The sequence below is a fragment of the Rattus rattus genome, chromosome 17 (genome assembly GCF_011064425.1).
Source record: "Rattus rattus isolate New Zealand chromosome 17, Rrattus_CSIRO_v1, whole genome shotgun sequence".
Lineage (NCBI taxonomy): Eukaryota > Metazoa > Chordata > Mammalia > Rodentia > Muridae > Rattus > Rattus rattus.
Genome location: NC_046170.1, coordinates 31,665,386 through 31,677,804, shown reverse-complemented (window position 1 = coordinate 31,677,804; position 12,419 = coordinate 31,665,386). Strand labels below are relative to the sequence as shown.

Genomic DNA, 12,419 nt, shown 5'->3' with positions numbered 1-12,419 from the left:
AGCGTGGCGGTAGAGGAGCATCGTGTAGAGGGAGAGGTTGCGGTGCGTGGATAGCAGGGTGTCAGTGACTCCGGATCGGCGTCTCGGGGTTAGCGCCACACAGCTGTCCTTGTGTGTGGGAGAAACTGTGAGGACCCGTGTCCATCGCTCCCACAGGGAGGGGGTCTCAGAGCCCTGATAGGCGCTCCAGCCCAGCGGAGCCCCACCTCGGGGTAGGAAGGGCGGGAAAAGGAGTGGGGTTTTTTTCAGCCTCTGCGACTGTTATTTATAGTCAAAGCAATGCCTTTTTGAGCTGCTTCTTATGAAGGGGTGTAGAGATGAATTACAGCGGGCCCAAAATATCGAAACATTCAACTACTGCGTTGTCCTGTCAGCTACCTGAATGATGTGATGAAGTTTGGACTTCTTCGTCCCCTTGTTTTGTAGTTTGTAATATGTACCTCGAATTTAATGGCAGGTGTCTACCTTTATAAAATAAACTATTCTGTGATGCCTATCTGGAACTAACAGGATTCTGGGATTTCTCATGCTTTGTGCTCCTAGAAATACAAGACTTGTCCGTGTTAGACTTTAAAGTAGCAATCTCAGCCAGTTCCTGCCAGAATAATCATTTACTGCAAAATGTGCCTGCATTTTGCAGAAGTCTTAGAAATACCTTGCCAGAACGTTGCATCAGAGCTCAGTTAAAAAAAATATTCTGTTGTTTATTCTACAAACGCTCTGCTGTGTCTAGCCATCGTATGAGCTCATCTGAGGAGCTTTTTATATAATCGATTGAAGTCAAGATATATCCAGTGAGCACTAACAGCCAAGAGTGGGAGAACTTCTGCCAACCCTCGCAGGCCTCTTTTAGATCTGATCTTCTGTTAGGTTGTATGTTCCCGTTACATTGCTTTTTCTCTCCCCAACCAATTCAAATTTCCCAGATCACCAAATGTTGTATTCTCTTAATGCTAATAACAGTCGACATTGTTATAGACATTTGCGTTTATAAGTATTTATAAGATGTTAGATACTAACTAGCCAGTTAATCCTGGCACTAAGGAGGCAGAGGCCGGCGATCGCGGAATTCCAGGCCACCCAGGTCTACAGAGCAAGTCCTAGGACAGCCAGAGCTGTTACACAGAAAAACCCTATCTAGAAAAACAAAAAAGAAAAAAATAGTAAGTACTATTTGTGTGTTTTAACAGACGTGAAAACTAGTCTATCCAGCTAATCTGTATTAAAACTGCAATTGGAACCTAGAAAGTATAACTCCATGCCCATACCCTTAAGCACAACTGTTGTAAGAGCTTTCAGTGAGAGACTTTGGAAATTTGCTGGAGTGAGGCAGGTTCACCTTTCTGTTTGGAAAAGGAGGATAAGAACATTTGTCCAGAAAGAAAACTTGTAGGGTGACAATCTGCCCAAAGCAAGCTGAAATCCGAGAGGACAGTATAAGGCATAGTAAAGCCACATTCAGTAACTTAATCTTGAAGAAATAGCTTGCCTTCTGGGCTTCACTCTTTTCTCTATTAAAGACGGGAGGGGAGGGAGATTAGTAAGAAAACCTTAGTCTGAATTCCGTGGGTCTATAGAGACTGGTGTGCGGCTCTGTGGTACTGCGCTGGTTTTCCTCTGATGGTTTTGACTTTCTATCATAGCCTCAGCTCCAGCTTCACCTATGTGGACCGCAGATGAGATTGCGCAGCTGTGCTATGCACACTACGTCAAACTGCCCAAGCAGGGGAAGCCTGAGCCAAACCGTGAGTGGACTCTGTTGGCGGCTGTGGTGAAAATACAGACTCCAGCTAACCAAGCATGTGACACCCCTGATAAGCAAATACAAGGTGAGAGAGACCCTTTCTCCCTGTCAGCAACCACAGTACTGGTCAGAGAGTGCCCTGTGGGATGCGAACTATAATGGTAGGTGTTCTCCCGTTTTGTCCACCAGGTGGCGCAATGCTTCTGGTGGCGAAAACTACCCCAAGGGAACTGCAGCCCTGGTTAAATCCACCCGTGGGAATCCTCCAGAGAACTGAGGAATCTGGACTTACTAAACCGGAACACTAGGAAGCGTTCAGCCTCTGAGATTTCACTCCATTAATGATTTGGTTTTTTTTCCTTTCAGTGACAAAGGAAGTTGTCTCAATGGGAACAGGAACAAAATGCATAGGCCAGTCCAAGATGAGAGAGAGCGGTAAGCAAAGAGCAGGCTCTAAACAGTTGTCTCTGTGCTAAGTCCACACTGACCTTGACAAGGAAATGGGGCCATCCTGGTAGGAGTGGCTGACCCCTCATTTACTACTGATTGTCCCCTGAATTAGAAGACTGTTCTTTTATTTGGTTTGTGTTGTTGTTGTTGTTGTCATTTGAGACAGGGATTCTTTGTGTAGCCCTGGCAGTCCTGGAATTCTATAGACCAGGCTGGCCTTGAACTCACAGAGATCATCCACTTCTGCATCCCAAGCACTGGGACTAAAGGGCATCAGATCCCATTGCAGATGGTTGTGAGCCACCACATGGTTGCTGGGAATTGAACTCAGGACCTCTGGAAGACCAGTCAGTGCTCTTAACCATTGAGCCATCTCTCCAGCCTGTCCATTCTTTTTTTTTAAATGAGAATTCAGAGCTGAACCTGGTGCATCCCTGTAAACCCCCACACTAGATGCTGGGGCAAGAAGTTCAAGACTAGCATAGTAAATTCTCTGCCTCCAGAAAATAAAAAAGGGAAAGAAATCCCAATCGGATAAAAAACCACCAGGAATATGCTTCTGAAAGGCAGTCATCATCCCCCTGTTTGAACCAAAGGTTCCTGAGTTCCGTCATTCCATGTTCTATCTGGAAGGCAGTTGGGCTTAAAAGCAAGGAGGAGGAGTAGCCTCAGGGGCTTCTGAAGCCCAGAAAGCAGTCTTGAATTAAATAGATCATCAATGGCAGAGGTCCCTGCCATTGTCCTAGCCGTGTCTCCCATATTTGAAGACGATGTTGTGTCCACTGTGGAAATGTGTCACCGTGAGCATAAATGTGGGGCTGTGGTGTAAGACTTAGAGATACAGGATTTCTGTAGCTGGGGACACAAGCCTGCAATCTCAGTGGCTGGGGAAGCAGAGGCAGCAGGGGGATCTAAATTTCAAGGCCTGTTTGGGCCACAAATGGAGTTGAAGAATAGCTTAGCCAGCTTAGTGAAACCCCGTGTCAAAAAAGATAGAGTTGGTGTCAGGGTTGGCGGTGCATGGTTTCAAGCCCAGCACTCAGAAAACCGAGACCGGTGAATTTCTGTGGTGTTCTGTGCCATGAGCCCCAGGCCAGCAGAGCTTCAGGGTGAAACCCTGCCTGTCACCCAGCCTCAAGGTGAGGTTGATTCTCTGCATCCACATTGTAGAAGAAGAAAGCCGACTGCTTGAATTGTCCTCCAACCTCTACATGCAACTTGTATTACCTGCCCACACATCATGGCACATATATACAAAATAAATAAAAATGTGCTAAGAGATCTTTAAAAAAGTAGGGGTTGGGGATTTAGCTCAGTGGTAGAGCGCTTGCCTAGCAAGCGCAAGGCCCTGGGTTCGGTCCCAAGCTCTGAAAAAAAGAAAAGGAAAAAAAGAAAAAGTTAGAGAATCTGGGGCCATAGCTCAGGGGCAGTACACTTGCCTAGCTGCAGAAGACCCTAGACTTCAAGCACTTCAAAGATTGTTTCTATAAATCAGTGGTTCTCAACTAGAGGAACTTTGTCTTGGTTCTTTTTTGGGCTTTTTTATTATTTGTTGAGTATTTTGAGATGAGATCTTACTATGTGTGCTAGGCTTATCTGTAAATTGCTGTGTTGTTCAGTCTGGCCTCGAACTCAAGGTAGTCCTGCCTAAGCCAAGGATTACATAGACCAGTATGGACAGCAACCACTGGCAATTTTGTACCCAAGGTATCTTGGGAGTTGTCCAGAAGTATTTTGGTCATTACCACATGGGCAGGGGATTCTTGGCATCTTGTGGGTAAAGGATCCAATATATTTTTGCTTGTTGTCTGTTTGTTTGAGTCTCTGGGTAGCCCTGGAAGGCCTAGAACTCCCTATATAAACTGGGCTGGCCTCAGACTCAGAGATCCACCAGCCTCTGTGCCAAATGTTAAAATTAGAGATATGCACCACCACGCCCACTCCATCCTGTATTCTATAGGCTTTCCCCTATACAAAGGATTTTATGGTCCCATATATTGAGAAACTCAAGCTCAAAGCCCTCTAAGAGGTAACATGACAGGGCTGGAGAGATGGCTCAATGGTTAAGAGCCCTGGCTACTCTTCCAGAGGTCCTGAGTTCAATTCCCAGCAACCACATGGTGGCTTTAAAACCTCTGGAAATGGGATCCGATCCTTCTGAGGGTACTTTAAAAAAAAAAAAAAAAGAGGTAACATGATCATCCTGCGGGCTTGTGTGAGGACACTTCTGTATTTTCCTCCAGGCTTTCTGGATCCCATGCTTTCATTTACAGTATACGTCTTGTCTTTGCCACAGGAGACATCCTCAATGACAGCCATGCTGAGGTCATAGCCAGAAGGAGTTTCCAGAGGTAACTGGTAACCACACTCCTGACCATAGGCCATGTCTGGGGCGGGGTTTGCATTCTAATAAGCTTGAGCTCATGCAGATCCTGTCTCATGGAACTATCTGGGTATAGGTTAGTAGTTCTCAAACCTGGGTATGCCTCAGAGTCACCTGCTAACACCCAGGGTTCTGTGGCCGGGGTATAGCTTAGTGATGGGACACTGGACTGGCACATCAGGCTTCTGGGATGTCTGGCCTCCCTGCAGAGATTCTGGCCTCCATAGATCAGAGTGAAGCCTGAGATCTTCCTGACCTTTACAAAGGACTCGTTTCTATCATTCCCATAATGCCGATCATGACCAGTCTCGTTGTTCTATTGTAACCCTCTCCTGTACTTACCCAACCCGAGAGTTCTCTATACCACAGAAGTGTGCTGTTTATTCAACTTGTTTTCTAGTGCTGGGGATCAAGCCAAGGGTGTCACATATGCCAGGCCCTCAGCATGTAAGGTGCCCTGAACTAGGTCAGCAGCCTACCGCTCACTCTGGCACCTTGCACCCTCAGGTACATCCTCCATCAGCTCCATGTGGCGGCCGTCCTAAAGGAGGACAGCATCTTCCTTCCTGGGACTCAGAGAGGACTGTGGAGGCTCAGACCTGACCTGTCTTTTGTGTTTTTCTCTAGCCACACACCCTGTAAGTATAGTCAAGCCTTGGGAGTAATGTCACGTTAACTGCTTCCCAATGTCTGTCTTCCTCATAGAGATGTTTCTCCAAAAGGTAATTCTGGCTGAAAAGAGCTAGAACTAGTGGCAGTGACTATTTATAGACACAGTCACACTGCGTGTGGGGGAAAGCAAAAGGCAGATGCAGGGCAGTGTGGAGTCTTACACTGTGAGTTCTCAAAAGTCAGGACTGGGCATCTTCAAGCTTAACCCCTACGAAGTACAATGTAATTATTGGGGCTCAAAAGTACAAAGTCTTACTGTAATAACTAATCTTAAAGCCCATTTCATTCACCTATTCATTGAATAAATATTTATTTCTCTCTCTCTTTTTTTTTTGAGACTTTTTATTTAGAGAGAGAGACTGTGTGTATGTTCCCCTGTGTATACACAAAGGTTGGAAGACAACTTGTAGTTACTAGACTGGTCCTTGCTTCCACCAGCTGGGTTCTGGAGATGGAGCTCAGTTCATTAGGCTTGGTAACAAACAGCTTTACGTGCTAAGCCCTCTCACCGGAGTGACACAGGCTTGTGCTAAGCTATTCTACCTGGCCTTGAACTTCAGGCATCTTCCTGCCTCAGTCTCCCGAGTGTAGGGAATGCGGGCATAATCCACACACCCGGCCGCGGTTTTTGTAGTTTTAGTACAGTCCTGTTGTTAGTCCTCCTAGCCCTGACCTCCTGAGAATACAGGAGTGAGCCACCGTTCCTGTCATGAAGCCGTATGCTCTAATACTGGACACCATAGGGACACTGAGCTTAAAACAGTAGACAGGAAGAGAGCTCCATGGTAAAGCGCTTGCTTCACATGAGTAAAGATCTGGGCAATATAGCCAGGATGTCAGCCTGCCAAGGGACTACTCACACCAGGGCGCTCAGGGCCATGCTGCAAAACAAGACACTCATGCCTGTAGACGTGCTGTAGGTCATTCAAATGTAAAGGTTGTTAGAATTTTTTTTTAAGTGAGAGTGTGGTGATTTGGGGAGGACAGAGGTCATTAGTGAGATGTAGACAATTGAATAAATGTAAGAGAACTTCAGGAGGACAGTGGGCTTCTTGATTGTTTATGAAGGATGAGGAGAAGGCGAAGATGACTTCCAGGTTTCTCCTCATGGCTTGGAAGAAGAATAACTGTGCTGAGAAGTAGGAGGAAGAACATCTGTGGAGGGGTTAGGTTCTTCCTTTTGTTAATTGTAATAATTGGACTTTTGTTTTGCTTTTTTAAGATCTTAACTAAGAACTTGGCAGTCCTCTGTTGAGCTTAAAAACTCTGGAAATGGTTTTGCTGGAAAAAAATCTTCTGCCACTGACATAACTCTCTTGGTTCATGAGTAATCTTACAATGTGGTGCTCCCCCACCCACGGCGTATCTGTAGAGGGCAGCACATTGCCCTGACATTTACGTCTTATTGCTGGTGAATAATTTGGTGTCTCAGTTAGCTGTTTTAGACTCTTGCCTTTGTGTCTTATCGGTGTGAGTCAGCCTCCTGTACTCTGGCATTCTGTCGAGATCACAGCTCAGCCTACAGAGTAGGAGGTGGACCCCAGTGAATTCTCAAACGTTGCCGTCACCTTGTAAGGTCTCTGGAAGTCAGCCAGGCAGCCTGTCCTGCGACATTTCTCCTGTGTCCCTCTTGCCTTTTCTACTCTTGTTATAAAGACAAGTATACTTTGCACACTGAAAAAGCAACACCCATTGGGTTGGTGTCTGAAGAAATAGCTTCCTTCTCAAGGGAGTTCTGCACTTTCCCCGACCTCAGGTTTTCTTTGGTTTCCGTGGGCACAGAATAGATGGGGACTCTATAGTCCAGCACAGGGAGACACCGGAGCTTTTAGAAACACTGGTGTGGACTGGACTTTGCAGTTTATTGTGGGACTTTTCTGTGAGAACATGCATCCTAAAATCCCCAAGATGAGGGTATTATGAATACTGTTTGTCAAGGTTACTCAGCCATGAAATAAGCCACTACCTTTGTCCAGGGCATCTTACAGGCTCTCAGTCCACAAGTGCCCTTGGGAAACCTTGCTCATTGTAAATCAGTAGTTGTCAGGCCAGAGGCTCTAACTTGGTGGTAAAGTGCTTGCCAGTCTGAGGCCAGTCTCCATTACAGAAGGCCTCATCTCAAAAGAGGAAATGAACGAAAGTTTCATGGGTGTAGAGGCTGAGAAACTCTGGTCTGAAGCAGTGTTTCTAAAACTTCCTCGTGGTAGAAATAACTTGAGATATTTGTGTAAATGTTCAGTTTTCCATAATTCTCTCATGGAGAAGTTCTAACTCACAGGGTCTAGGAAGGAGCTCATCAAACCTCAGAGACTCATTTGGACCTTGCTGTCCTGCCACATGTGTCTGTTTACATGTGATATAGTGTTAACTTTTAAAGCTGTATATGCTTACTGTTACATACATGATGATTATGTGGGTGGTTATGTGTGCCACTTGCATACAAGTGCCAGCAGAGACGGGGAGTCAGGTCCCCTGGAACTGGAATTACAGGAGATTATAACCTGATGTGGGTGCTGGGAGCTGAACCTGGGCCTGTGGAAGAACAGCATGCACTCTTAACCACTGAGCCCACCTCCCCAGCACTGGTGTTAACTGATTGTTGAGGAAAGGAGAGTGTCCGTGGAAGTCTCATGTGAAGTGTTTGCCATCACCCATTAGGCCCGATTCAAATCTCTAGAACCTGCATAAAGCCAGACACAGTAGGTCATACCTGTAATCCCAGCACTCCTATGACAGAATGGATTGCTGGCTTATGCAGCAGGGAACAAGATCCTGTCTCCAAGAGGAGGGTGAGGACTGTGCCACGCCATGTGCACACCTGTGTGTGAGCATGCGATTTGGGGTTTGTATTTGTTTTTCCTTTTTTTCTTTTAGTTTTTGTCTTTTTTTTTTTTTTTTTTTTTTTTTTCTTTTTTTTTGTTATTTTTCTTTTTTTTTTTTTTTTTTATTTTTTTTTTTTTTTTTTTTCGTTTCCTTTTTTTTTTTTTTTTTTCTGGAAAGACGGTTGCAATCATCCTCCTCTTTTCCTTTTTAAAGGCTCCATCCCCCTCTGCTCCTTAGGCCTATGCTTTACCAAGGCTTATCACCCACCTACCTCTCAATTCACCTAGGCTCAGCTGACTCTTTAAGCTTGCATCAGAATGGCCTTACTCAGTTATTAGCAGATTTCTGGGTCCCACCTTCAGAGTTTCTGGTTCAGCATATTTATTAGGTCCCAATAGTTTGCCACACACACACACACACACACACACACACACAGAAAGAGAGAGAACACGAATGAATTCAGGATCTCCTACATGCCAGACAATCACTCTGCCACTGAGCTCTCTCCAGCCTCACAGTTTGCATTTCTCACTCATATGGGATGTCACTGTCACTGTCACTGTCATTGGTCAGGGAGACTCACTCTGAGAATCACTGGTTGAGGGGTTCCTTCTCACACAGGTGGGGACGCCTCCATCATTCCAAAGCTTGAGTTTGAAGAACAGCCTTGCTGTCCTGTCATCAGAAATTGGGCCAACAACTCACCTGGAGAAGGGAGCGAGACTCTAGAGGGTTCTAGAAATAAAAGGAGCTGTGAAGACCCTGACAGTCCTGTAGCCAAGAAGAAAAGGCTTGGAACACCTGCTGGTTCCCTCTCCGATTGTGTAGCTCACCATGGGGCACAGGAAAGTGGTCCAGCCAAACCAGATGCCAGCAGCTCTGGTCTCACCAAGGAGGAACTGGATGCTGTCAATGGAACAGCTTCCGGTAGCTTCAAAGTGGTGGACATATACAGAACGGGAGCCAAGTGTGTTCCTGGAGAAACTGGAGACTTGGGAAAGCCAGGCGCTGCGTATCACCAGGTGGGGCTACTTCGTGTGAAGCCTGGCCGGGGAGACAGGACATGCTCCATGTCCTGTAGTGACAAGATAGCGAGGTGGAATGTCCTTGGATGCCAGGGTGCACTGCTAATGCACTTCCTGGAGAAGCCCATCTACCTGTCAGCCGTGGTCATCGGGCAGTGCCCATACAGCCAGGAAGCCATGAGGAGAGCACTGACGGGCAGGTGAGGAGTGGGGAGGGCAGCAGAAGGCGAGCAGAAGCCAGAAGTCTACCCCTGCAGACTCCTCAGTTTCACATCTTGTCACCTTTCCTAGAGAAATAACTAAGAGCGTCTGAGGCTTAGGTTTGCACTGTGTGTACAGGAACTTAAAGAAAAGGAAGGAAGAAAGGAATGCGGTACACTTGGAAGATAACTGACTTTTATTTTTGTTAAAAATAGTATTGATAAATATTTAATGTAGAAAGATGTTTGTGATGTCTGAGAGCAATTTAGAAGATGAAGTGAGCTCTATCTTGGTCTTAAAATCTGTCCGTGCACAGAAAGCTGTGGAGCTGCCGGTCGGGATTACCTGAGTCATGCTGTTACGGTCTATTGTCCGTTATCATTTTTCTGCTGTCTGCTTCTGCAGTAAGCAGAGCAATTGCCAGTGCTGGGATGCATCTCAGTCGGGGGAGTGCCTGGCGGATTTGACTGATGCTCTAGGTTGAATCTCAGCACCGCATAACACTGGGTGTGATGACTGGAGACACAGACTTCTGGTCTTAGCATTTGGGGCAGGGGAGGGGGAGACAGGAAGATCAGAAGTTCATGGTTACCCTGAGCTACATAGGGAGTTTGAGGCCAGCCTAGGCTACATGAGATCCAGTCTCAAAAAGGAAAAAAAAGGGGGGGGGGAAAGCAGGCAAGCAAACAAGAAACAGTTTTTTAAAACTAAATATTAGTTTTCATTCCTTGAGTGACAATTTTGGAATTTTGGTTTCTTTTTAAAACACAGAATGTTGTAAGATCATGCTTCGATCTTAATCCCAGGCGTGGGACATGGGGCTGCGTGGGACTGACCGAATCCCACTCCAGCAGGGCCTGACTTTGCCAGCTGCAGGTAGTCTCTGCCACTGTGTGATGTCTGGAGTTCTGGGGACTCTTCCTTCCGAGGGTATATAAACACCAGCCCTGACAGCCAAGGCTGCTGGCCATTGGTCATTTCAGGGGGTTGGTTGCAGGTTGCTAGTAGTTGTGCTCTAAGAAACAAAAGGAAAGAAATTAGATTCGGAGATATCTCTCTCTCTCTCTCTCTCTCTCTCTCTCTCTCTCTCTCTCTCTCGCTCTCGCTCTCTCTCGCTCTCACTCTATTCTTCTTTCCCTCCTCTAGTGATAGGGTTGAAACCAGGGGAATAGAAGGTAGGAAAAAGAACCCACAAAGCAGCAAAGGCCAGCTACAAATCCCAGTGCTCAGGAAGCTAAAATAGGGGGATTCAAGTTCAAGTCCAATCTAGGCTACATCTGCAAGAGAAAGACCATGTCTTGAGCTGGAGAGATGGCTCAGCAGTTAGGAGCACTGACTGCTCTTACAGAGGTCCAGAGTTCAATTCCCAGCAACCACATGGTCACTCACAACCATCTGTAATGGGATCTGGTACCTTCTTCTAGTGTGTTTGAAGCTACAGTGTACTCATATAAATAAAAATATAAAAATTAAAAATAAAAACACTAAAAAAGGCCATGTCTCAAAAAGGAAAAAAACAGCCATACACGTGGCTGCTCTGGTATGTGCTATAATAAATTAGAGTTAGAGAGGCATCATGGGCACACAGCCTGGGAAGCAGATTCCAAAAGCAGGACCCTAGACAGAACCTAGCACTCCCACTCATGCCCATGCCCAAGAGAAGTGAAAATGTACATTCCCATTGAAACATACAGAGCTGTGTATAGCAGCATGTTGGAAGGAACCCAAATGCTTATCAAGGGATAAAGGGACAAATGAAGAAGGTATAGTGGATCTCCAGGCATGGCGACATACGTCTTCAGTCCCAGCACTCAGGGAGTCTGAGGCAGTTGGACCTTTGTGAGCTTCAAGGCCAGCCTGATCTACATACTGAGTCCTAGGACAGCCAGGGATACATGTGAGACCCTGTCTTAGAAAGCATACAGTGGGGCTGGAGAGATGGCTCAGCGGTTAAGAGCACCCGACTGCTCTTCCAGAGGTCCTGAGTTCAATTCCCAGCAACCACATGGTGACTCACAACCATCTGTAATGAGATCTGATGCCCTTTTCTGGTATTTCTGAAGAGAACAGCAGGATATGCATATAAATAAAATAAATACATAAATCTTTTAAAAAAACAAGCAAACCAAAAAAAAAAAAAGTAGTACAATTAGTTTTTTTTTTTCTTAAAAGTAGTACAATTAAACAAGCAAATACTATTCACTCTTACAAAGGATTGGAGTACCAACATTAAGTTGCATTAAGTTCAACGCTAACCTGGCTCTGTGAGATCCGGTCTCAGAAAAAAGACTGGTGGGGGCTGGAGAGATGGCTCAGTGGTTAAGAGCACTGACTGCTCTTCCAGGGGTCCTGAGTTCAATTCCCAGCAACCACATGGTGGCTCACAGCCATCTGTAATGAGATCTGATGACCTCTTCTGGTGTCTGAAGACAGCTACAGTGTACTTATATATAATAAATAAAAAAACCTTAAAAAAAAAAGAAAAAAAGAAAAAAGACTGGTGTTCAGATCCGTGCAGTACAGCATCCATGAGAGTGAACCATTAAATCTCAAGCTAGTGAAGTAAGCCACACATGGTTGACTCCATTGCTGTAAAATAACCATAAAAGGCGAGTCCATAGAGATCCGCGCTCGATACGGGAGCTGGAGACGGGCAAGGAGTGTGGTGTTGACTGCTAATGGTTATAAAGTTTCTGAGATTTGAAGTTCCCGTCTGCACTGGATTTGCATCATGTGAGCACCTGGCTTGTTCAGAAAAGGAAAAGTATAACTTTTATAATAAAGAATCATTTTAGTTCCTAGGATTTCCTAGGCAGCCTGTGTGAACAAGGTAAAGTGTAAGTTTCTAAAAATAAGAATGAAGTTTTAGATTTCAGATACTACCGATGAACATTAACTCTGTCTTTAGCTATGCCTCAGAACAATAGGATGGGATCTTTTTTTTTAAGCCATGAACTTTTTGCCGGGGCTGTGGGTGTGTTGCTCTGTTGGTAAGCTGCTCGCTGGCTGGGATAAGTAAGGCTCTCTGATCCTCAGTACCTCATAAAACACGGTAGACTTGGTGCACACCAGTAATCTTAGCACTCAGGAGGCAGAGGCAGGAGGATCAGAATTTCAAGGT

The 12,419-nt window shown here is 45.6% G+C and overlaps 1 protein-coding gene across 5 annotated transcripts in view; it reads left to right on the top strand.

The window, feature by feature from the left end:
* The first annotated feature begins 26 nt into the window (after positions 1-26).
* Positions 27-12,419, top strand: part of Adat1 (adenosine deaminase tRNA specific 1) — a 34,093-nt gene continuing 21,700 nt past the window's right edge. For 3 of the 5 annotated variants that reach the window (XM_032887926.1, XM_032887924.1, XM_032887927.1), the window contains exons 1-6: positions 27-88; positions 1,644-1,829; positions 2,111-2,179; positions 4,491-4,545; positions 5,085-5,215; positions 8,694-9,297. In XM_032887926.1, coding sequence (XP_032743817.1) covers positions 1,664-1,829; positions 2,111-2,179; positions 4,491-4,545; positions 5,085-5,215; positions 8,694-9,297 — 1,025 coding nt within the window. In that variant the 5' untranslated portion in view covers positions 27-88; positions 1,644-1,663. Of the gene's footprint in view, positions 213-1,643; positions 1,906-2,110; positions 2,180-4,490; positions 4,546-5,084; positions 5,216-8,693; positions 9,298-12,419 lie in introns of those variants that run through there. The other 2 variants (XM_032887925.1, XM_032887928.1) reach the window with 2 other exon arrangements.